Source organism: Amblyomma mixtum, chromosome 2, assembly GCF_055824585.1.
Source record: "Amblyomma mixtum isolate Tamu chromosome 2, ASM5582458v1, whole genome shotgun sequence".
NCBI classification, from domain to species: domain Eukaryota; kingdom Metazoa; phylum Arthropoda; class Arachnida; order Ixodida; family Ixodidae; genus Amblyomma; species Amblyomma mixtum.
The window spans coordinates 292,254,448-292,276,073 of NC_143013.1; the positions used below are offsets into that span (position 1 = coordinate 292,254,448).

The following is a 21,626-nucleotide window of genomic DNA, read 5'->3' on the forward strand; positions in this document are numbered from 1 at the left end:
CACGCGGTTTGTTGCAATGTGTTCCTTGATAAATTTTTTATGCAGTGGGATTCTGATACTTCTCTGATCACTAATTCTCAGTGAAATAGTATTGCCTTCTCAATGCGGTTTTTTTCAGCAGTAAGAACCGTTTATTGCCAAGAAAATTGGATTTAAATATTCTCCCTCAACAATTCAAACTATACATTTCGATCCCAGCCGCGGCGGTTGAATTTCTTTGGAGGAGAAATTCTAGAGGCCCATGTACTGTGCGATGTCAGTGCACATTAAAGAACCCCAGGTGGTCGAAATTTCCGGAGCCCTCCACTACGGCGTCTCTCATAGCCTTAGTCGCTTTGGGACGTTAAACCCTATAAACCAAACAAAACTAGACATCTACACCTAAAAATACTGCAATCCCAGTTTGGAAGTGAATGGCGGTGCAGCATAGCCTCGGGGATCCGCAAGCAAATCTTGTGAAAATCCCATAACTTGGCTTTAGCCAGTTATAGCCCGACATGCCTGCAAAAATGAGCATGGCCCTTAAAAAATGGCTGCTGTGGTGGCTCGTGGTTATGGTGCTCGGCTGCTGACCCAAAAGACGCGGGTTCGATCCCAGCCGTGGCAGTCGAATTTCAATGTACGAGAAATTCCAAAGGCCTATGTGCTGTGCGATGTCAGTGCACGTTAAGAACCCCAGGTGATTGAAATTCCCTCGTAGCCCGAGTCGCTTTGGGACATTAAACCCCATGAACCATAAAACCTTAAAAAATGACTATCTTAATAATGACTGTAGAATAAACTGGGCACTGTAAGCAATTAGTTCCAATAAAGTGGGGGAAGCAAAGGAGGGGGTGAGAAATAAATAGCATTTGGGAGCCCAATGGTGCTGTGGAATGCAGGTCAAGAACCTCTAGAGCAACACCCTTCCAATGTTTCAAACAGAGCAAACAAAAAAAAGAGGGGGGGGGGGGGGGGGGGGGGGCGTGCAAATTTTATACAAAAAAGTTTGAACAGCACAATAAGCATTTTCATAACCATATTTTTCTAATGCACAAGGACATTGCACGAAAAAAATGGCTGAGGCTTAGCTAAGGTTAAGTCTAGTCAGATGCGAAGCATATTGATGGCTAGGCTTGGTATGTTCTTCAGTTGTTGTAGAACATTGTCGCCGAGCCACATATTGAGCACGCTGCTTAGCCAGACGTTCATCCCGCTCTTCATCGGTCTCTGTGGCACGCTGAAGCTTTCACTTCTCATTCAAATCAGCCCTGCTTCTAGGCGGCATCCCAACACCTGGCCGCCTCGTAAGTGCCCGGAGAGCGAGGCAAGCTCAGCTTTATACCGCTGCTGTAGCGTCACGTGGTCAGCTGCAGCACCTCTGATGTGGAGCCTCCACCGCCGCGGCCGACCGCGCGAGCCGGCAGCCCATCTCTCCTCTGCTGTGACGTCGTGGTGTCACGTGGTCACGCTAAAGGTCAATGGTAGCTCCACTGCCGCGCTCGACGGGCTGTAGTGTAGCTCTAGTAATAAGCTTCGCATAAAAAAAAACTAATTGAAGCTGTGTCGCAGGATGATGTGGCTAACCCCACCTTGCATCAGGAGTTCGGAAGGGGGTCTCCTTATGTCTCGAGCTAGATCACATCTGTGCCAATGTGCTTTAGAGATTTCAGGCGGAAAAGTGAGGTAGCAGTATAGCTGCAGAGCTCAGACTTGTCCCATAGAAGTCAAAGAAGTTGCGTGTCTTCTAAACAATGCACACTGCCAAGCTGGTTCCAGTCTCTGCACACCACTGGTAGCATGGGTGCAGAAACTTGACGTGCGCAGGTCTGGGTTCTGCACTTGCTCGCACCTGCTGTCGTGTGCATGCGCACAGGACCTTGAGGAGGCAAGCTGAACCGAAACCACACAAAGCAAGTGTTCAAGGAATGTTAATTGTTCGAGAATAAAACTTTCATATTTCGGATACTAGCTGCATTCGATTCAGCCGTGGTTCTCTGCACCGCCGGAACCGGTTCACGGTGCGCTGCACCAAAGCGCTCGATTCACAGCGCCCCCTGCACCACCGTCCGCGATTGATTTCGGTGCAGTCGTGGTGCCGCTTCGGTGCAAAGAACCGCGGCACCCTCAGAGACGGAGGTGCAAGATACTGGTGCACGTGTGACGGCGTAAGCAGACGACGCGCGCAGCAGACGTTTTGTTTGCTAACATCAATGGCCAACTGAAGGAAGTTTTTCCCGTTTCTCGCGACAGCCTGAACAGCCTCTTGAATTCGAAGCTGAAATACCTAGCTACTACGCTTTCGTAGTAGTTGGGGATTCTGTTGCGGTCTGTCCGAACTGTGTTGCTGCAAAAGAAAGCACCACGTCGGCTTCCTCATCTTCGCTGTCTGACGACTCAGAAAATTCCATAAAAGTGGATTCGACGTTGTCGTAGTCCATGACTCCACGAGGCACGAAAAACAGACGCGGCGCACCGCAACACAACACACCACGACGGACGAGAACCGGATAGCAGACGACAATGCCTGTGCGTGCACGCGCTCGATTGAAATTCTCCGCACCAGTGATTTGTGACGCTGCTGACGCGCTGCACCTGCACCAAGAAACTGGAATTGCACCGCGCCGGCACCAATGGAACTTTTTCAGAATTAGTGCAGAGAACCAGTCCTGAATCAAACAGACCTACTAAACATTCAGATCGAATCAAATATTTGCACACCTGTAAAAAAAGAAAGTAATGCAAGCTGCTGCTTCTTCCTACTGCTAATTAGGAGAAAACAAGACATACAAAAAACTTTTTATTGAATGGGATGAGATTTTAACAGTGAAACATACTCTGGAACACTTATTACAAGGCACTACACCCCTGCAAAAAAAAAAAAAAAAAAAATACTGCAGTAATCACCTGGGCAACAAAAATGCAGCAAAATTTTGTACCATAGCATAGTTTACAGTGCACTCCAGCGCTCTTTAATAAATGCCATGAGCCGCAAAGCTCTCCCTGGGCAAAACACACAACAGGAACATCATTTCCGTTAAAAACAACAAAAGTGACAAACCAAGCTTGTGGCCTGCAGTATGGATTAAGGAAACAAGGCAAGAACATACAGGAGCAGTACATCCGAACACTGTTACAGGTGACCCACAGTTACCAGCCAACGAGGAACATCTGGCACCTAGACAGACCACTGCTCCACCTTCAAGGGTTTCCTAACAACAGCCTCCACTGGAAGCATCTTTCTATGCAGTGGCATTCAGTTGTCTGCTGGCACTGATGGGGGAGTTCTGCTCCAGTGTGTTCTTGCTAAACTCATAGGCAACATCGTAGTAGAAAGAAAAAAGAAAGGAAGGAAGAAAGAAAGAAGGAAAGAAAGAGAAAGTAGACAGTTAAGTAGACAGAGAAAAGCACATTGAGAATGGGAGGACACAGCTGCCACAAAACGAAACTCAAATGAAAGTGGCAGTGTTTGTGGGTCTCCTCATGGTCACATCCTTTACAGGTAGAAGAGCGTGGTGGACAGTCTCTTGTGCGGCTCTGCATGAAGACTCTGACCAGCCAGGAACGCCAGCTTGTGGGCATACTGGCACGGAGCTGGAACACGGATGGTACCCTGCAGGAGAGGAATGCCAGAATGCAGCACCTGTCCCTAACTAGCCCATCTCAAGCTCGCCAGACAGAGGTTTGAAGGTCCCACTTCTTTCATTGCGTTTCAGCGTAAAAGATGTTTTATAGCACTCGACGGCTTTCTAAGCATACAGCAAGCCGCTGCTGCCAGTGCTTCTGTGAAAGGCGTGGGTGCACAACCAAAAGATGGAAAAAAAAATAACCGCCGTGATGTCTCGGTGCAGCATCTTGGCGTACTGCCGAACTGTGTGCTGTGGATGGCGCAATAACTGAAGAACATGCTCCAAAAAGCTAATGGTTTAAACAAAAATAACAGTTTCAACAACGAAAGAGGGTGCAAATTAGGGTCAAATTTAAAAGCTCTGCGCGGACCACATACCGTATAGTGCGGAGTAGAGGTCGAGGTTTTTTCCGAAAAATATTACCAAAAGGTCACCCCTTGACTTATATACCGGCCTTTGGCACAAAATGAATAGTCGTCTGGCAACATGTGCGAGCCGCGGACATTTTGCCATCTGCATCGTTATCGCTTCCATGCTGACGATTCTTTCGTTCCTCTTTGTCAACCGACGCGACTAAACGTTGACAGCGGTAATCGTTCTTGGCATTGTAACATTAATTTCGCGACAGCCCGCAAAATGAGTACCGTTACTCGACGTCAGTTCACCGTGGCGTTTAAAAAAAAAAGTTATCGAATTCGCCGAAGAGTATGGGAACATGTCCGCCCAGCAACACTTTGGCGTCTCAGAGAAGACTCGACGGGAGGACGGAGCTCGTTGTCATTCCGGGGGGCATGACTTCAACACTTCAGCCACTGGACGTTGTGCTGAATAAGCCCTTCAAAGACCGCGTGCGTGAACTCTACAATCAGTGGATGGCGGGCGACAACCCAAAGACTCCCACCGGCCGGCTGCGCAGGCCGGCTCTCGCCACTGTGGCCACCTGGGTGGCTCAGGCTTGGCACTCGCTGCCCGACGATATGGTGGTGCGGGCATTCCAGAAATGTTGCTTTAGCAACTCGTTGGACGGTAGAGAGGACGACATGCTGTGGGACGCAGCCAGCACGAAGCAGTCGTCTTCGGACGAGAGCTCGACAGCTCGGACGAATGAGAGGCTACGAGTCTGGTGGCACCAGTGAATACAACGAATTTTTGTGCCTCAATTTTTATGTTGACTTTTTTGCTTCAAGGTAAGGCGGTCGACCTATATTCCGCATTATACGGTATTTTAAAAATAATCGCTGCTCGAAGTAGCTAGCAACAGATTAGTGCGGCACCTCCCAGCGCGTCCCCAGTGCAGTCCTGACCTGTTTTCTATACAAGCACTGTCCATGTGTATTTCTTCGCCGTGTGAACACGTCCTGTTTTGTTGGTTTTTCTATTCCTTTGTAACATGCACCAACTGGCCCAATAAGCTGCGCTTCTTCAGTTCTCTATTCATTTTTCTGGTGCAGTATCGGCATGTATGAATTGAGGCGGCAGGGAGGGGAAGCATTTTTTGCAGATATCTTTGCTGTCAATGAAACTATGCGATGAACCACCAATAGCTCATCTGATCTCGGTACAGTGAAATCTCGATACAACGAACTTCGCGGGGTCGCGAATAATCGTTCGTTATTTTGAAATATCGTAATAACGAAAGACTCGCGAAAAAAGGTAGTAGTATTACTGGACAATGAAAATACTGTACCTTCAGGAAGGGCACACGACAAGCTATGCAATTTTCAAACAGGAACGCAAACGAGAGGTTCAGCGCTCGTTTATTTGAAGAAATCCGCGATTCTGGCGGGTGCGACACAGGCGCCCCAGGACGAACTCTTCAACGTCAACTTTTTGGAGCACAGAATCAGGCACATCGCTACAACGTCCGATGAATGTGCGAAGTTAGCCTATGGATGCAAGAACCTCCGCACTAGACACAGGTTCGGCCGCTTGGTCTGCAGGCGGCGAGTCGGCATCGTCGTCCAGTTCATTTTCTTCGCCGCGCTCTCCATACTCGCGAACGCTGCTCACGATGTCTTCTACAGTCAGGGGCAGCATTTTCCGACTCGGCGTAGTCGGCAAAAGTTACAGAAGAGTCTACAGAGAGTTTCGCAGTGACTTCAGTCCGCACCTCTTTTGCGCTGTCGTCATCCGTGCTATCAGCGTCATCGCAGCCTTCTGTGTGAAGCGGCGATTTCACCAGGCCAGCTTTCCTCCAGCAGTTGTTGATGGTCGAGGCCTTTACGTTCTACCACACCCCAGTTACCATTTCGGCAGCCTGGCGGACATTTATGGCTGTCGGGAGTCCGAGCCGAAGGTTTAACAGCGCTGCACTAGGCGCTTCCGAAACGATGTGTTTCCTTAAGCGTGAACTGCCGTCGCTTCATCTTGACGCTGGCGCCCGCAGAATTCATCGTCAGCACAGTCAACACGCAGCGGCGAGAAACGACTAGGACTCGCGTTCGCGGCGGCCGCACACAAAAAAAAGAAAAGCGCGGAGGTAGTCTAGTCACATGCACACCCACGGCCGGTCTCGACGCGCGCGCTCTCTCGCTCTCTTAAGGAGAGAGCGCGCAGGAGAGAGCGAGAGAGCGCGCGCTCTCTCTTAAGGAGAGAGGAGAGCGCGAGAGAGCGCGCGCGTCGAGACCGGCCGTGGCACACCATGGGAGAAAAAAAAAAAACGGAGGAGGAGAGACGAGCCAACTTCCGGTTGCGAGGCGGCTTCGGATTGGACTGGATTGTATCGGATGCCTGCCCTTGGCGATTAGCAGAGTTAGCGTGTGCCTCTCGGGGAGTCGGCTCACTTCTCCGGGGTAAGTTCGTAATAATGAGGTGCATTTATAATAGGTGGGCAAATAAATTATGCTCGTTATTCTGAAATGTTCGGTATTTTGAAATTCGTAGTAGTGAAATATTTTTACATTGAAAATATAGATATTTTGGCGGGGATTTTGAAAAAGTTCGTAAATATGAAAAATTCGTTAATGTGAGGTTCGTAGTAACGAGATTATACTGTATACAGTTGCTGTCCGAATTTTCAGACTGCGGGACCCGGAAAACTGTCTGATTAATCGTAGGAACAGCCCGAAAACTCCGTTACCTGTAAAAAGTCACTGTTCTGCGAAAGACAAGCTTTACGGATTGTGAATTTTGCTGCTCCTCACGTTCTATTTGCAACTGATAAGAGATTACACCTGAGCGACAGTCAAGCTTTCGCGATGTCTGCACTACCGCACGTCACGATTCCAGACTGTGTGACGTGGCTGCAGGTAATGCCATGAACGAATGCACACGTCATGCGAAGCACACAGAGTTTCCTTTGGGCAACGACACTTGCGACAACTGCCTGCAAACTGTTGTGCAGGGGTGTACATGCTTGCAGATGTAGATGTGACACCTTCTTGAGTGTGGCACCCCCTCGTCACTCGCACCTTTCGCAGCCGCACATGGCAACGTGGCCAAGCCTGCTTTGCACACACCCAGGTGCATACTGGATGTCTGACACAGCAGGAAGCGTTTTTTAAAACTCTAGTACTAAGTTAGTGTGCACAAATTCCTCGAGGGAACCAATAATGAGATTAACTACAACACACCGATGAACTGGCTTCCCGCATTGCATCAGAGCTGCTTTAAAAAGAACTTGCTGCTTGTAGAGAGATTTGCCCTGTCTCCCCGAAGAAAACAAGGTAGCTACCGTTCCTTGGATTCGAAGAGCCAAGGTGAAAATTCCATGCTGCAAAATTCAAGTGCACGAGACAATCCAAAGTGATACAATGATCAGCCACTTACCGGCCAGTTGAAGTACAAGTGAGTGAGCTTGTACGACAGTCTCTGCATGTGCTCAGGCTTCAGTGTGGTTGTGTCATGGATGACATTGAAGTGAGTGGGAGCCACTGTGCCCTGACGCACACTCTGGGAGATCAGGTAGAAGTCATACCTGCCAGGCCAGAAACAATGGGGAACACCTGTACAATGCCATCCTCCTTGTGCACATCCATGCAGTTCGTGAAAAAAAAAAAACTGAGGGGGGGGAATGATACCACTAGCAGAATAAATCTCAAACATGAGAGCCACGACCCTCAGAAGTCCCCGGAGAGATTCCTAGAAACTGGTAAACTTTCGACACCAGCCCCTACATTTTTTGGCAGGGTGACAATCATATCTACAGTGTGGATAGGAAGGATCACCTCCATTCACAGACTTGCACTTCCAATCAGAAAAGCCAGGGGCAGGTAACAGTGATAAAAACAAAAAGGTATGTTCCTAGTTGCTACGTTTTGTGAGCCAGTCCCATCCGAGCTCTCGTAGAAACCCATGCAATAAAAACCAGGCTCTTAAGTCACAACATGGCAGTGTTCCCACATGCTAAGTCACGAATGACACTTTGCGACAGAGCTTTACCTCGTGCCAAGATTTTGACAGGCTAAGTTTAGTGAGCGTGGAACGACGATGGCACTGAGGCAGAAGCAAGATAATCGACTCCATCGGCGCTTGGCCACCACCGTGTTAGGCAGCTTCCGGCATGTGTGCAATGCATCCACACAAATGCCGAGCACACAAGCGGCATCCACCCTTTGCAGCTGTCGGTCAAGCTCCATCATAGCTGCAGTGCGAGCAATTGAAGGTGCAAAACAAAACTAGACAATGGCGAACACTGTGCTGGCAGCACTGCACAACACAGATGCATGGGTCAACTCCAAGACATGCATCTGCGCTTGCTTAGTAGCCTGCAGCTGAAAGAAAATTTCCAGGTTCCAATAGACAAGGTTTGTGCAGGTGTAGGAAGCACCCACTGTTAAAATGAGGTGCGCATGTGTGCCCGAACTGCGCCTCCCTCTCACTAACAGTTGATCACGCAAGGAACAGTTGCACACAGAGCCATTGCAGGGCATTTAAGACATTCTGCGCATGCAAACAATCGCAAGAGCCATAAAACCCCGAAAATCCCAGAGGTGCATGCTGCCTTTGTTGGATGTTAAAAAGAAAGAAACTGCAGAACATAAAGCAAGCTTTATTTTTCATGCGTGCATCCCAGCTGCTACGTTTCTTGGCAGGTACTGTTTATTTTATGCGATCCCTTGAAACCCTACAGCAGGGTTCTAATATAGCAGAGAACTCAACTGGCTGCCTTGTTTTTTATGGCCCCATAGAGGAAAATTGATTGGCCATTCTCAAACTGACCCAAGGTGTTTCAAATTCATATATCTCAATGAACTGGGCTGTTAGATACAGTCGCTCCTGGATCTATAGAACTTGAAGGGTATCACCAAAAAGTTGTTTATAATAGGGGTGTGCGAATATTAAAATTTTCGAACATTATCGAAAACAAATGTGAAAAAAAAAGATTTCTAATGCATCGAACATATGTTCAGTATTAAAAAAAAAATCAACATAAATAGGAAACTGCTGTCCTTACTGTTACAAAATATGTATGGTCTTTTCAAGCAAACACAAATTAAAAACGAACTAGACCGACTCAGCACCATGCAAAAAATAAAACACCACATGCACATACCGTAAAAACCCGCGTATAATACGAGGTTTTTTCCATAATTAGCGTCCTAAATTTCCGCCTCGTACTATTTGCGTATCTCAACAAAAATTTTCGAAGTTTTGGTTTCGTTTTTGCAGGGCCTGGCTACGGCTTCGCTTCGTTACTCTCGACAAACGACGTCACGACGTCTTTTTTGTTGATCCGTTGGGTGCGCCGGAGGGGGGTGCCATGTGGCAGTTGACAATGCACGTGCTCGCATGTAAGGCACGCTTCGCGAAGTGGATATTATTTTGGGGAGCACGACGTCAGGGTCTCGAAGACAGTACTCGGCTGCTTTCAAGCGAAAAGTGATTTTAGCTGCGGAGAACATCGGCAACGGTGCGGCCGGGAGGCAGTTTGCTGTCGTCGACAGAAGCATTCGTAGAAGGTCACGACAGAAAGAAGCCCCTTTCGCGTGCAGCGGAACGCGACGAAGCTTTCGCAGCCGCGTGATGCTTGTGCAAACAAACCGTTCAAGGACGCAGTCAAGCGGTGCTACGCAGAGTGGATGCGCTCAGGTGAGCCTGCAGTGACGCCAACCGGGCGGCCGAAGCGGGCTCAATTGAAAACACAGTTTCGAATTTCAAGGAACCCGAAGAAATGCCTGAATTATCAGATGCAGAGATTTTTTTTTTTTTCCTTCCATGTTCAGTTCATAGACTCTTCATTCCAGTTCATTTTGTGTGCTTCAGCTCTACGGCTCTCAAAAAGTAGGTTTCTTCTTGCAGCTCGTGACACTGGTAGAGACAGCTTCCTTGATAAACACTGAAAAATATCTGCACTATATTCCTACTTTGGTTTTGAATATAATGGAGCAGATGACCCGACGAAAAATCCATTGTATTTATGCAAGCATCGTACCCAAGCACCCAATTTAACTGTTTGCACCATCTAGCGAATTCCACAACATACCGTTCCGGCCGGGTAATATTGTTGTCAATCACTGTTCCCGGAGGTGGGTTCAGGTAGCCACCCCTGTTGTCCATACCGAAGAAACGGGCTTGTATCCTCTTGGTCACCACAACAAATGCGAGCTGGGGTCTGGTGGAAAGAAAGCAACCGAACAATGCATCTTCAAACTTTCACATCCAAAGCAAAGCTTGCCAACAGAAAAAGACATTGCTTTACAGCAAATGCTACAGAACGCTACGCCAAATTATGGCAGCCATTAAAAGCAGAACGTAAATGCCCGGCAACAACGAACAGGATCACACAGATTGACAATGTACAGGTGAGGAAGGTGAACCTACTCCCTCCCTGGAAACATCTCGGTCAGCAGGCTCTGGATTTGGCCAACTTCCCACTCCTGCACCTGCAGCAGCTGGCCATCCGATACGCCATCACGGAAGAACAGGATGCGCTCGGGAACTGCATTGTTCTCTTCCTGGTACTGCTTCAGGGACACTGCCAGGAGAAGAGAAAAGCACCAGTAAAGCAAACAACACCAGCAAAGCAGGCCTTGAAAACGAATGACCAATCCACAGTCCAGTTTCGGTTGCTGCTATATCAAAGGTCAAACTGCAATGCCAATAACCTTGGCTTGGCTAGGCCAGTACAGACTCCGCTTTAAAAAGCTGCACACGCTAACATGAGCCCCCCCCAAAGAGCCTGGACAGGCAGACCCCACAAGTAAACGATTAGTACTTCCGTCACAGTGCCTCCTGGTACAATGCCTGCACAATCTGGGCCTCACCGAAACCCGCTTTCAATTTGCAGGAGAGCAGTTTCGCATCCCCAACAACACTCACATGCCAGGTGGGTCTTGAGTGCGCTGCCCAGTTCCTGGTGCGTCTGGTGGAAGCTCACCCGCGAGTACCACCGGGTCAGGGACTTGTTCAAACTGGCCACAAAGCCACCAGCCGAGAGGCCCTTCTGGCGGCAGTCATGGTACGTGTCGTAGCCAATGCACATCACACTTTGGAGCTGCAAGTAACAACAGTCACTCAAAACGGGTCAACAAAGATAATGCTCTGGTGCAAATGTGCAATTGCCCACTCTTCTGTTTGCGTGCTTCTTATCAAAAGGTTTGGTTTATGGGGGTTTAATGTCCCAAAGGGACTCAGGCTACAAGGGACGCCGTGTAGTGAAGGGCTCCAGAAATTCTGGCCACCTGGGGGTTCTTTAACGTGCACTGACACAGTAGACTGGGCTCTAGAATTTCGCCTCTATCGAAATTTGACTGCTGTGGCTCGGATCGAACCCGCGTCTTTAGGGTCAGCAGCAGAGTGCCATAACCACTGAGACACCACGGCAGCGCTTATCAAAGCTGCAAGCATGTCCCATTTCACTTGCACTGTGTGCGGTGAAGCCCACTTTGCAGTGTGACACTGTAACGAGGGTTGCATAAAGTCGCCCTGTGAAAGGTGCCACCAAGGCCCTTGTGTATGGGGCAATTCAGCTTGAACATTCCACACAGAGTGCCCATGGTGAAGCACTGACAGCTGTTGCCAAGCAGTTCTCATACCAAAAAGGGGCGACCATTGCCCAGTCTTCACTTAATACAATTTATTGTAATGTGAGGCTTTTTTCAGCAGCTTTTTGGAGGCCATTCGATAATTAGAACACTTTCTTCCAGTATCCTGAAGTCTATATTAATGAGCTTTTTCTGTAGTAAACCTACAACAATGGTGACACACTGAAGTAATAGTTCCCAGCCTATACAACGAGTCAGCAACAGAAGGTATGTGAAAAAGAATACCTAGTCTGAGGCTTTACCAGAACAAAAATGCAGACATTAAAAAGGACACAAATAGAAACTACTGCATACCGGGATCTCAACAGCCCAAGCCTCTCCGCCCAGCTTGCAGTTCATCTGGATGGCCACCTTTGTCGCCACTGACTTCAGGTTCTTCTTGTTGCCGATGGTCCTGCCAAGCATCACCTGAGTGTGGACTGTGCAGGGACAGGAATACAGGCACAATCAAGCTGAGTGACAAGACAGACAGAGACAAAATGTCCCATAAAAAGACAGAAAAAAAAAAGCCGTATTACTCACGTCCCATGTCGACACAAGCAACCTTCTTGAGTCCATCGTAGCGGTCCTTCCGGTTGTTCGGGAACACTGCCATGAGCATCTCAGTCTCACGAGGAACGTTTTTGAGGCCGTTTATGTAGCTACCCACACGATCATCATCCAGAGCGATCCTGTTTCACAACAGAATTTAAACCACACATCATTTCTTCGTCACACTCACAAGAACAGAATAGAGGCGCACACATGACTTTGTGAAAGTCAGCCCGAGAAGCTGTCTGAAAAGATGAGCAACCCCACAAGGAATAAGCGTAAGAGCTTGAGTACGTACACCTGCGGCTGCTGCATGGTGACTCCCATCGGCGGACCCACACACATGAGCTCGCGCACAAAGTCCTGTGCATTCTGCATGTCCCGACGGGTGCACACGACCACCCAAGACCGAATCTGGACAGCCTTGAACATAGTCTTGTCCCGCATCTCCCTGGAGAAGTCTGCCGTCATTGGGTTGACGTTGGACTGCAAAACAAAATGCACCGAGAACCTTTAGAACACCAAAAGGAAGAGAACAAGCACCATGCTATAAATTATGGCACAACCCAAGTCTCAGTTTCAGTGGATTTAAAGGTGCACTGAAGAGGAATCTGAACTTGTCTTTTTGCCACGAGAACTCAATCTACACGTTCCTAGCATTCTTAGAAACTGCGACTTATTGCCCTGTATGGCCGATTTCCCAAATTAAATCGAATTAACGGCCGGCTCCCACCCTTTTTTTTTTTTAATTCTGCCTCGTACGGTGGGCGGAGTCGACCAACGCGTGGAGTGCCTTTCACCCAGTCCCGTGGCGGCTTGCCACTCTGCCATCGGCGGAGTAATACGTAGCAGTCCGTAGTAGCAAATTGTCCGCGCGTATTTTTAGTTCTGCGGGCTTATTTTGCGGCTATATTATCTGCGAATGAAACTATTTATTCATGGAAACCTAAAAACAAAATAAAGCGAAAGCAAAGCCTCCACGGAGCTGGCTGAACGGAAATTCACGCGTTGGTCGACTCCGCCCATCGTACGAGGCAGAATTAAAAAAAAAGGGTGGGAGCCGGACGTTAATTCGATTTAATTATGGAAATCGGCCATACAGGGCAATAAGTTGCGGTTTCTAAGAATGCTAGGAACGTGTAGATCGAGTTCCCGCAGCAAAAAGACAAGTTCAGAATCCTCTTCAGTGCACCTTTAAAACAATAAGTGTTTCACCTCAGAAAACTCGGGTAACAAAGGCAGAGATAAGTAAAAGCGGGTATGCTAGTCTTAAACCTATGCTCTTTACTTCTGGTCCAATAGTAATGAAACTTCAGTAGAAGCTCGTTAATTTGAACCTCATTAATTCAAATTTCTAGATTGATAATGCATAGCTAGGCATGTTAGGGGAACGTGCAGAGTGAAACAGTTTAAGAAAAACATTGGCCAACAGACAGACTAAGCGCGGTTACAAAACAAATTACCCGGATGTTGTTTCCGTGAATCACTTTCTCCGGCTGCACCTGACGAGCATCAATTTCAACCAGGCTCTCAGAAAACTTCAGGCCCCACTGGTTCATCTCCTTTGAAACCTGTTGATTTCTGAAAGAAAGAAAAAGTTATAAGAGTCCTGCTTCACATAACAGTCGGCAGTGACCATGGGCGGCTAAAGAGGGTGGTGAAGCACTTTGTGGGCAAACTCCATGTCACCCCAAGGCACTCTGAATCTGAATTAAGGCGCATGATGTCCTGCAATTTTGGTTGCGCTGATGGCCTGGACTGTGTGCATGCGACCTGTGGTCGTTGGTGGAACACGCCGCTGGCATGTTCGTACTACATGTCGCACCTCTTCTAAGGTTCAGAGCAGCCGTATTCCTAGCGCGTCGTCTAAAGTGTTCCTGTCAGACACATGTGGACCCAAATTAACGTACAGTTAAGATTCTGCTTTTCAATAAAGTTTATCTGCCTTAAGGGGGGACACTGGTCTTGAAAAAAATTTTTTTATTAATTTAGTCACAGTTACAAAATCCTCAGGGAATATGTATTTTTGTGTGCTGATTGTAAATATGTCATTTAATTTCATGTCAAAAAATTCCTTGAGCACTTATGCACCTTTTATGCTAGTATTTTGCGGAGAGTTTTGAGGAAAATTTGCTGCGGGAAACCCGCTGAAATGTATGCCATTGGGTTCTCTTGACACCAAGGAATACAATAAGGGTGAAATTGTCTTCCTGCCTATCATAGAACATGAGTTAGAGTTTTGAAGCTGTCGCTTCAGAAATGAGAAGGAAAGTGTGTATTCCTGTTTCTGAAGTGGCAGCTTCAGTACCCTATTACTCAAGTTCTATGAGAGCCAGGATGATAATTTTACCCTTATTGCATTCCTTGGTGTCAAGAGAACCCAATGGCATACATTTCAGCGAGTTTCCTGCAGCAAATTTTCTTCAAAACTCTCCGCAAAATACTTGCATAAAAAGTGCATAAGTGCTCAAGGAACTGTTTTACATGAAATTAAATGACATTTAAAATCGGCACACAAAAATACATATTCCCTGAAGATTTCATAACTATGACTAAATTAATAAAATTTTCTTTTCAAGACCAGTGTCCCCCCTTAAAGTTTGAAGTAACAATATTTTAATATACACTGCGGCAGCAGTGCTGTGGAGAGTGCGAATGAGGTCCAAAAATTCCAGTTGCTCTCACACATTGGTTCCATGGGGCATTTTGCAATGCCAAGAAAAGTTTGAATAATCAAGAATGCTCGAAAAATCAGGCCTACAATTTCAGACAGCGACTGTATGTATACGTAACTACAAACTATGTGCCCACGCTACTATAGTTCAACAGTTCAGTCACAAATTCATGTTGCACCGACCTGTTCATGTTCCTCATGAACTCCTGAAGGTTGGCAACACGCTTGGAGGGGTCAAGCTTCATCTCACTCGCCAAGTCCTTCATTATGGTGAAGTTGGAGCGGATGTCATCAGTGAGCCCTGTAACACCGGGCAGGAAGAGCATAACATGAATGCATCTTAACAGAACTGAAGAAGAGGCAGGTCGGCATTCAGCGCATCTGAACTAGCACAGTGGAAAGCCGCACTGCAGTCTTGAAGGGCGTGCAAACTGTGTGTGCATGGTTGCAAGACTGGAAAATTGAGCAGAGTGCAACCGTCCAACGACTGCCACTTTTCAACCAAAACAATACAGCGCAACGTCAGTAACTTGTGAATTCACACGCTTGAGTCATGGAGGGCAGTGAACGCAAACAATTCATAATGGGTAACTGTAGCATGTTGTCTACCAATACCATGAAAAATTTCCCAGCCAATGCCAAAACGTCCCTGAGCAGCTCTACATTAGCTGACCTTACAGACCTACACAGCAATAAATAGGAGCCGCACGTCAATTCTTTTGAGCTAGAACGGTAGCCGGATCAATGCCTTCCACTCACCTGTGAGGAAGCACAGCTCGGGGATGAGGTAGAGGTTGTCAGTGCGGCCCACCCGTATGTCCCTCTCCCTGGGGCGGCACACGAGCAGCGGCTGGTTCAGGTCCCGGATGTCTTTGTTGTAGTGCTGCACACAAACAGTGAGAAATGAAAAATTCGGGCCCTCTTACACAACTAACCACAAAGGGCTAGCAATCCACGGCCATGCAAAGCCCCACCCAAAGTAGCCAGCAAATGCAGGGCTTCGAACACCCAAACAAAGGAGCAAAAGTGCGAAAGCGTAAAGTACTATGAATGCTGCTGTTACTAAAGCACAGAAGAAAGCACTGCGGCATGCTGCCATTTGTTAAATCCAATGAATGCACTGAATTCCATTCTAGCTCACAGTATACCAACGATTCTGCTCATTGCAAACTTTTTGGCGCAACGGCATCTAGGAACGGTGAGCGCTATATCACAAGGCGTTTTTGTTTTCTCATGGTGGGACCAAACAACCATTTCCTAAGCATTTCACCCAAAGCCAAGCACCAGGCCTGGGGAAAGCTTGTACCCATTGTATCACCGGTGGGTACCCGGCAGAACTCGAAACCTGCACTTCCTGCATGCAAAGCCGATGCTCAAACCCACTGCTGCGGTACACACCAACAATTCTGCCCCAACAATACAACTGCACACCAACCTCACTGCAGGTAAATAAAGAAATAGCACTTACGTCCTTGTAATACTTCAGGTACGTGATGGGACCCTCCTTGGTGTCAAACGTATGCTGTGGGTTCTTGGCCCAGTCAATGTCATCCACACGGTACGTCTTGTTGTTGTACCTGCACAAGGAGTGAAACAATAAGATCCAAAAGCTTACACTTGAGGCATGTCTCTCTGAAAACTACTGCATCCAAGATTGGATGAAAAGCTTTGTCGGCTATGAACAACATATAAATACCATATTTACTGCGTAATGAACCTACTCAGGTAATGAACCCACTCATAATGAACTCAGCCCCTCACTTTTGTTGTGGATAATCTTTTTTAACCTCACATAAAGGACGCGTACCTCATTTTCAGTGCCAGCGTTCAACATGTTATATCTTGCCATGAAGGACTGGTGCTGTTGACTATCTGACCACGATTTAGTGCACCAAAACACCTTTTGAAGCGAACGATGTTAAACATTGGCAGCACGAACACAGGTGACAAAGGAACCTGTGTTCATGTGCGTTTGTTGATGGATGAATAGACAGACGTCAAAACCTTTAGCTGGCCGATTGTGGCTGGTAGAGCCAGCCTTGTAGCAGGCTGGGGCGAAGCTTAGAAAAGAACAGAAGAATGTTTGAAAGAGCCAAGTGCCCAGACAGTGACCCATTGCATAACCACTGCACCGTGGACACCCCACAATCTATGAAAGAGAAGGAGCACTTGCATGGGAGGGATCTCCAATGCTATCGTACCATCATCACGTAGCATCAAGCTAACAAAATGCAAAAAAGACAATCTTGAACCTGGTCATGACGATGGATCCAACCACAGCCTTCAGGGCTTCGTCCTTGTAGTTGCCGCGAGTGGACTGCTGCAAAGAGCCCAGCAAGTGGAGCACGTTCTCTGTTCGGAGGACCTTGTGCACGGTGTCGACCACCATGAGGATGCCTCCGTCGTGCTGCCCCACAGCGGTGGTCAGGCCCTCCCAGATCTCCAGGCTGCACATGACCACTCCAGCATTACAGAAACCCACACAACCAAGCAGCAGTCACATAAGCAACGACAGTGGCCTAGTACACAATGCAGTTTAGAAAGGATCGCCCTTTGGGGCATCAGAAGGTATGAATGTTTCCACGTAATGTCAAAATCATCGGCCGCGGCAAAAAACAGACAGAACGAGAAATCTTAGAAGCTTTTAAAATCAAGCAGTTAGGAACTGAATGCGTCAGCGACAGCTCTGTTAGGTTCACGGCAAAACAGTACAGTTTCATGAATTGGACACAGGTTGCCACATGCTTTCTTCGCTCGCTTAATCAATTTTGTGTTTGCAGTTTTGATAACATTGGTGGTGCTCTCGCGCATGTGCGCCCTGTTCTGATGTTGGCGATCCACCAAGTAAAGAATCTTCAGTTGTGTTTCCAGTGTTGTTCTATGTACTCTCCTCCTTGTGAATGCGTCCTTTTCGCTGGTTTCCTACTTACCATGCACCAACTGGCCCAACAAGCTACGCTTCTTCAATACAATGTTTCCACGCAATCAGTGTGACAGCTTGCAGCGCAGATGTTCAGGGCACAAAGGCTGGCCGTGGCATGCTATAACCACTACTGACTGTTGAGTCATCAGAGAAAATCGAAAAAAATTTTCCTTGGCCTCACCACTCGCTTGTTCAAGCTCGAGTGTAACAAAGGTGGCATGTGGTGGCCAGTTTTGTTTCAAACTTGTCTCGGTGAGGTCCTTGCCCCGATTCGATCAGAATTAATAAAAAATCTGTATCATCTGCGGTGATAGCAGATCAGAACAGCAAGATTTAACCGCAGCGGTACCCGCAGCACTACAGACACCCACTGGAGGAATGAGCGCTCTACCATTCAGGATGCGGCTAAAAAGAAGAGGGAAAAAGCAGTTGTGCTGTTGGTTTGAAAGTGCTTTCTCGCCTACTGTATCAAAACTGGAAGTAGAAAACATTGTTTGCACGCGACTTTCCCTCTCCCTGCACCTTGCGTTTCTCTTGCTCGTTTCTCCGCAGCCTCTCTGCACGGTAAAGAGCCCATCTAAACGTAATTCAAACAAAACTGACTGCTAAATGTCACCTCTGTGCAACATTTCAGCCCGAAGCGGGCAGTTCAGCCAAGAGACTTTTTTTTCTATGTTCTCTGATCTGCGCTTGTTGTGTTAGCTTCTTGTCCATGTCTTTGTGTGCAGCAGCCCCCTTTTATTTACCATGATTGACCGACTAGCCCAACAACGTGCGCTCTCTAATTGATGCAACAGTCTGCATAACCAACACCGCATTGAATCAATCTCCATTTCGTTACAGAAAATGAAACTCTAGGGCAACCAAATGTTGCTTTTAATTCAGTTTATCTAATAATTTGTTGCAAGAGTTCATTGTCATGAGGTTTGACCATAAAAGCACACAGTTATTTTCACACAGCCAAGAGACAAGATAACGGCATTCCACTGTGCAGGTTTGAAAGGCCGTGATATGCCTCACCCGTGGCGACTGATAGGCTTTGGACCAGTCGCATTGAAGAACTGGCGACGGATCTGGACAAACTGCATGCTCTCCAGGTTCCTGCATAGGAGAGCGAAAGAAATGCGATACTTAGTATGCCGCGCAAGAGAAAGCTTAAGGGACAACAACCTGGAAATTAAGTTCAGTTATAAGGTGTAGACACCTAACAACGCCACTAGCCGAATAGGCCCTTCACCTGCGCATTTGAGTATTGAAGATTCTGAGTAGCTCAGGGTTGTTGGGTGCCAGCTCCTGCACATGCTTCACTGTGATGCGGATCTGGGCACCATCATGGCGGCGCTGAGAGTACAGCTCGGTCACCTGTAACAAGGGGGAACTCTGGTTTAGTTTGCAGGACTTGAACAACGCACTTCCAATGTTCAAGCGGGAATGCCAGTAGACCATTTCCAAAAATGTTGGGCCAGTTTCACAGAAACGCCTTTACCAAGCACAGTAGAATCATAAGGGGGAAAGATGGTCTGAGAAGAAAAAAAATTTATTAATGAAGTTACATTTATGAAAACATCGGGGAGTATGTACGTTTGTATGCCGATTCCAATAATGTAATTTAATTTTATGCAAAGCAAGGCCTTGTGCACTATCATAATATGTTATGCAGCAAGCTTTCTCAATAAATTTTGCTGCAAGGAACTTCCTCGAATTACATCAAGCTGTGCAATACAGTCGAACCTCGTTATAACGAACACGGATACAACGAATTATCGGATATAACGAAGTGAAAGAAAAGTTTGGTTGGACATGCTTTATTTCTATGGGAGTTCTATCTGTATAACGAAACGAAAAATTCAAAATTTGACACTGTATCGGTTATAACGAAGCAGTTTTTGTATTCACGGGGCTCAAAATGCTCAAACAAGTAGGAAAAAATCTCAAAACGCTAAATTTTGATCTTTTGAAGCACGCGCACCTAAAATGTGTTTGAATGACCCGCGCTTCTGCACGCAACGCCATCTAGGGAGAGCGAATGAATCTAGCATCAATGGCTGCCTAGCATGTGACTGGCACGTGATCGAACCGACGCCCGCTCCCCGGCCACCCCCGCCGTCGCAACTTCCGACCCGCGCCGCGCGCGCTTGAAACGAAGATAAAGATATTCAGGGCAGTTGACAGCGGGCGCAAGGAAAAGTCATAGCACTCTTATCTATCTAGATAAGATCGTTATCTTGAGCGCAAGGCAGAAGATTGCAAACGCCCACTCTGCAGGCGCTGTGAAGAATGACAGCAAGACAGGATGTTGAAGATGCCTTGTTAACCTGCCTGTGTCTGGTGCCGCCCTTCAAATGAAGGCAAGAAGTCTCACTTCCGTCTGAGGCCACAATGATTTTCATGCAAGCAGTGGCTGGCTGCAGCTATTTAATGACCGCCATCGGATTGTTTGCCACGTCATGTCTGGCGAAGAAGCAGCCGTTGGCGCCGAGAACTGCGAGAAGTAGGCAGAAAGCTTCCGCATGCAACTGGGAGGCAAGCGGACAATTTCGGCGAGACGACATGGCGTCAGCTGGCGGTTCCGAACGTTACGTTCGAGGAATTCATCTGTGCAGATGACAGCTTGGCTGTGGCGCCCGAACTGACCGACCAAGAAATTGCTGATCAGGTGGTTTCTGCAGATGATGCTAGAAACAGCGATGCATGTGAAGATGGCGAAGTGCGAGCTCTCAGCAGCGGCGAGGCCGCTGACATGGCCAGGAAGTTCAGGGGGTACCTCGGGAACCTACCTGTGGCCAAATCAGCTGACATCGGGAAAGCGCTGCTCTGTGTTGATTTCGTCGAGAACTATAACCTGTCAAACAGTGTGAAGTGCCGCCAAACGAAGATTACGTCGTTTTTTAAATAACAGTTTTCGCACCAGGCCAGCAGCCCGATTTGTGAGTTTCCTCTTGCTTTCCAGTACGAAATGCAAGGCGAGGTTTCATATGCTTATACCACGCGTTAAATTCAAAGATAGTTCATTTTTTCAACCCTGTGCTGTCCATCTTAAAGTACTCTTTACTTGGGTTTATTAGCAACCTTTTCTGCGGGAATTTGAGTGCATACTTTTATAACGAATATTGGATATAACGAACGAATTTCCACGCAAAATGCGACTTCGTTATAACGAGGTTGGACTGTAATTATTATCCTGCCTATCAGAGAAGTTAAGTTACAGGGAAGTTGAGTGATATGCGAAGCGCACTAGCCCCAGTACTCCCAGCTCAAAAACCAGTCTATAATCTTGCGGACCACTGAAATGCGTGCAGCATAGGAGAAGACGAGTTTCACTGCAACAGAGCCATGTATATACTATATGAAGTAATGTGCTCTTGGTGCATGTTTGGAGTCAACTTTTACACAGCAATATACAGTATTCGCAAAGACCACCCAGTAAAGGGAGCATGTTCCCACAACGAAACATTTTGGCTGGGTCCATTTTTTTATTTTTTTTTGCTGTGGTCTGTTAAAAGGAAACGCAGGTCATAGGCTCAGAAAATTCAAAATTCGTGAAAATATCATTTTTCCATTTTGTCATATTTGGATTCGCACGGTTCTTTCCCAATGACAAGTAAGGATTGGAGTCTGGGACTCTCAGTTTCTGAGAAACTGCCCAATAATCTGCCGCCATGGCGCAGGAACTGTGTTCTACAGAAGCCTGTGCAATTCAAAACTAGCTGTCATAACGCTCTCTGTTCGTTTCCGTTTGATACTACAGCTCGCCGGCTTTCTTTTGAACCAATGTGGCGCCTGCTCAGCATATTCAAAGCAGAGAAAAACACCAAAAACAAAAACGAAGACGCGGCCCTGCGATTGGCTGCCTTGCGCTGCGTGACGAAAACAGCGCTTTTCATTGGCAAGTTTGAATTTCCCAC

At 47.3% G+C, this 21,626-nt stretch overlaps 1 protein-coding gene across 1 annotated transcript in view; it reads right to left on the reverse strand.

Moving 5' to 3' along the window:
• Positions 1-2,766: 2,766 nt before the first annotated feature.
• LOC149364479 (piwi-like protein 1) overlaps positions 2,767-21,626 on the reverse strand; it is a 31,937-nt gene continuing 13,077 nt past the window's right edge. The window contains exons 5-19 of the mRNA XM_089574443.1: positions 18,959-19,083; positions 18,742-18,822; positions 17,051-17,245; positions 16,267-16,375; positions 15,558-15,681; positions 14,982-15,099; positions 13,588-13,705; positions 12,423-12,610; positions 12,116-12,264; positions 11,888-12,012; positions 10,869-11,043; positions 10,371-10,524; positions 10,033-10,161; positions 7,377-7,524; positions 2,767-3,592 (exon numbers count right to left, since the gene is read on the reverse strand). Of these exons, the coding sequence (XP_089430569.1) occupies positions 3,476-3,592; positions 7,377-7,524; positions 10,033-10,161; positions 10,371-10,524; positions 10,869-11,043; positions 11,888-12,012; positions 12,116-12,264; positions 12,423-12,610; positions 13,588-13,705; positions 14,982-15,099; positions 15,558-15,681; positions 16,267-16,375; positions 17,051-17,245; positions 18,742-18,822; positions 18,959-19,083 (2,055 nt within the window). The 3' untranslated portion in view covers positions 2,767-3,475. The remainder of the gene's footprint in view (positions 3,593-7,376; positions 7,525-10,032; positions 10,162-10,370; positions 10,525-10,868; positions 11,044-11,887; positions 12,013-12,115; positions 12,265-12,422; positions 12,611-13,587; positions 13,706-14,981; positions 15,100-15,557; positions 15,682-16,266; positions 16,376-17,050; positions 17,246-18,741; positions 18,823-18,958; positions 19,084-21,626) is intronic.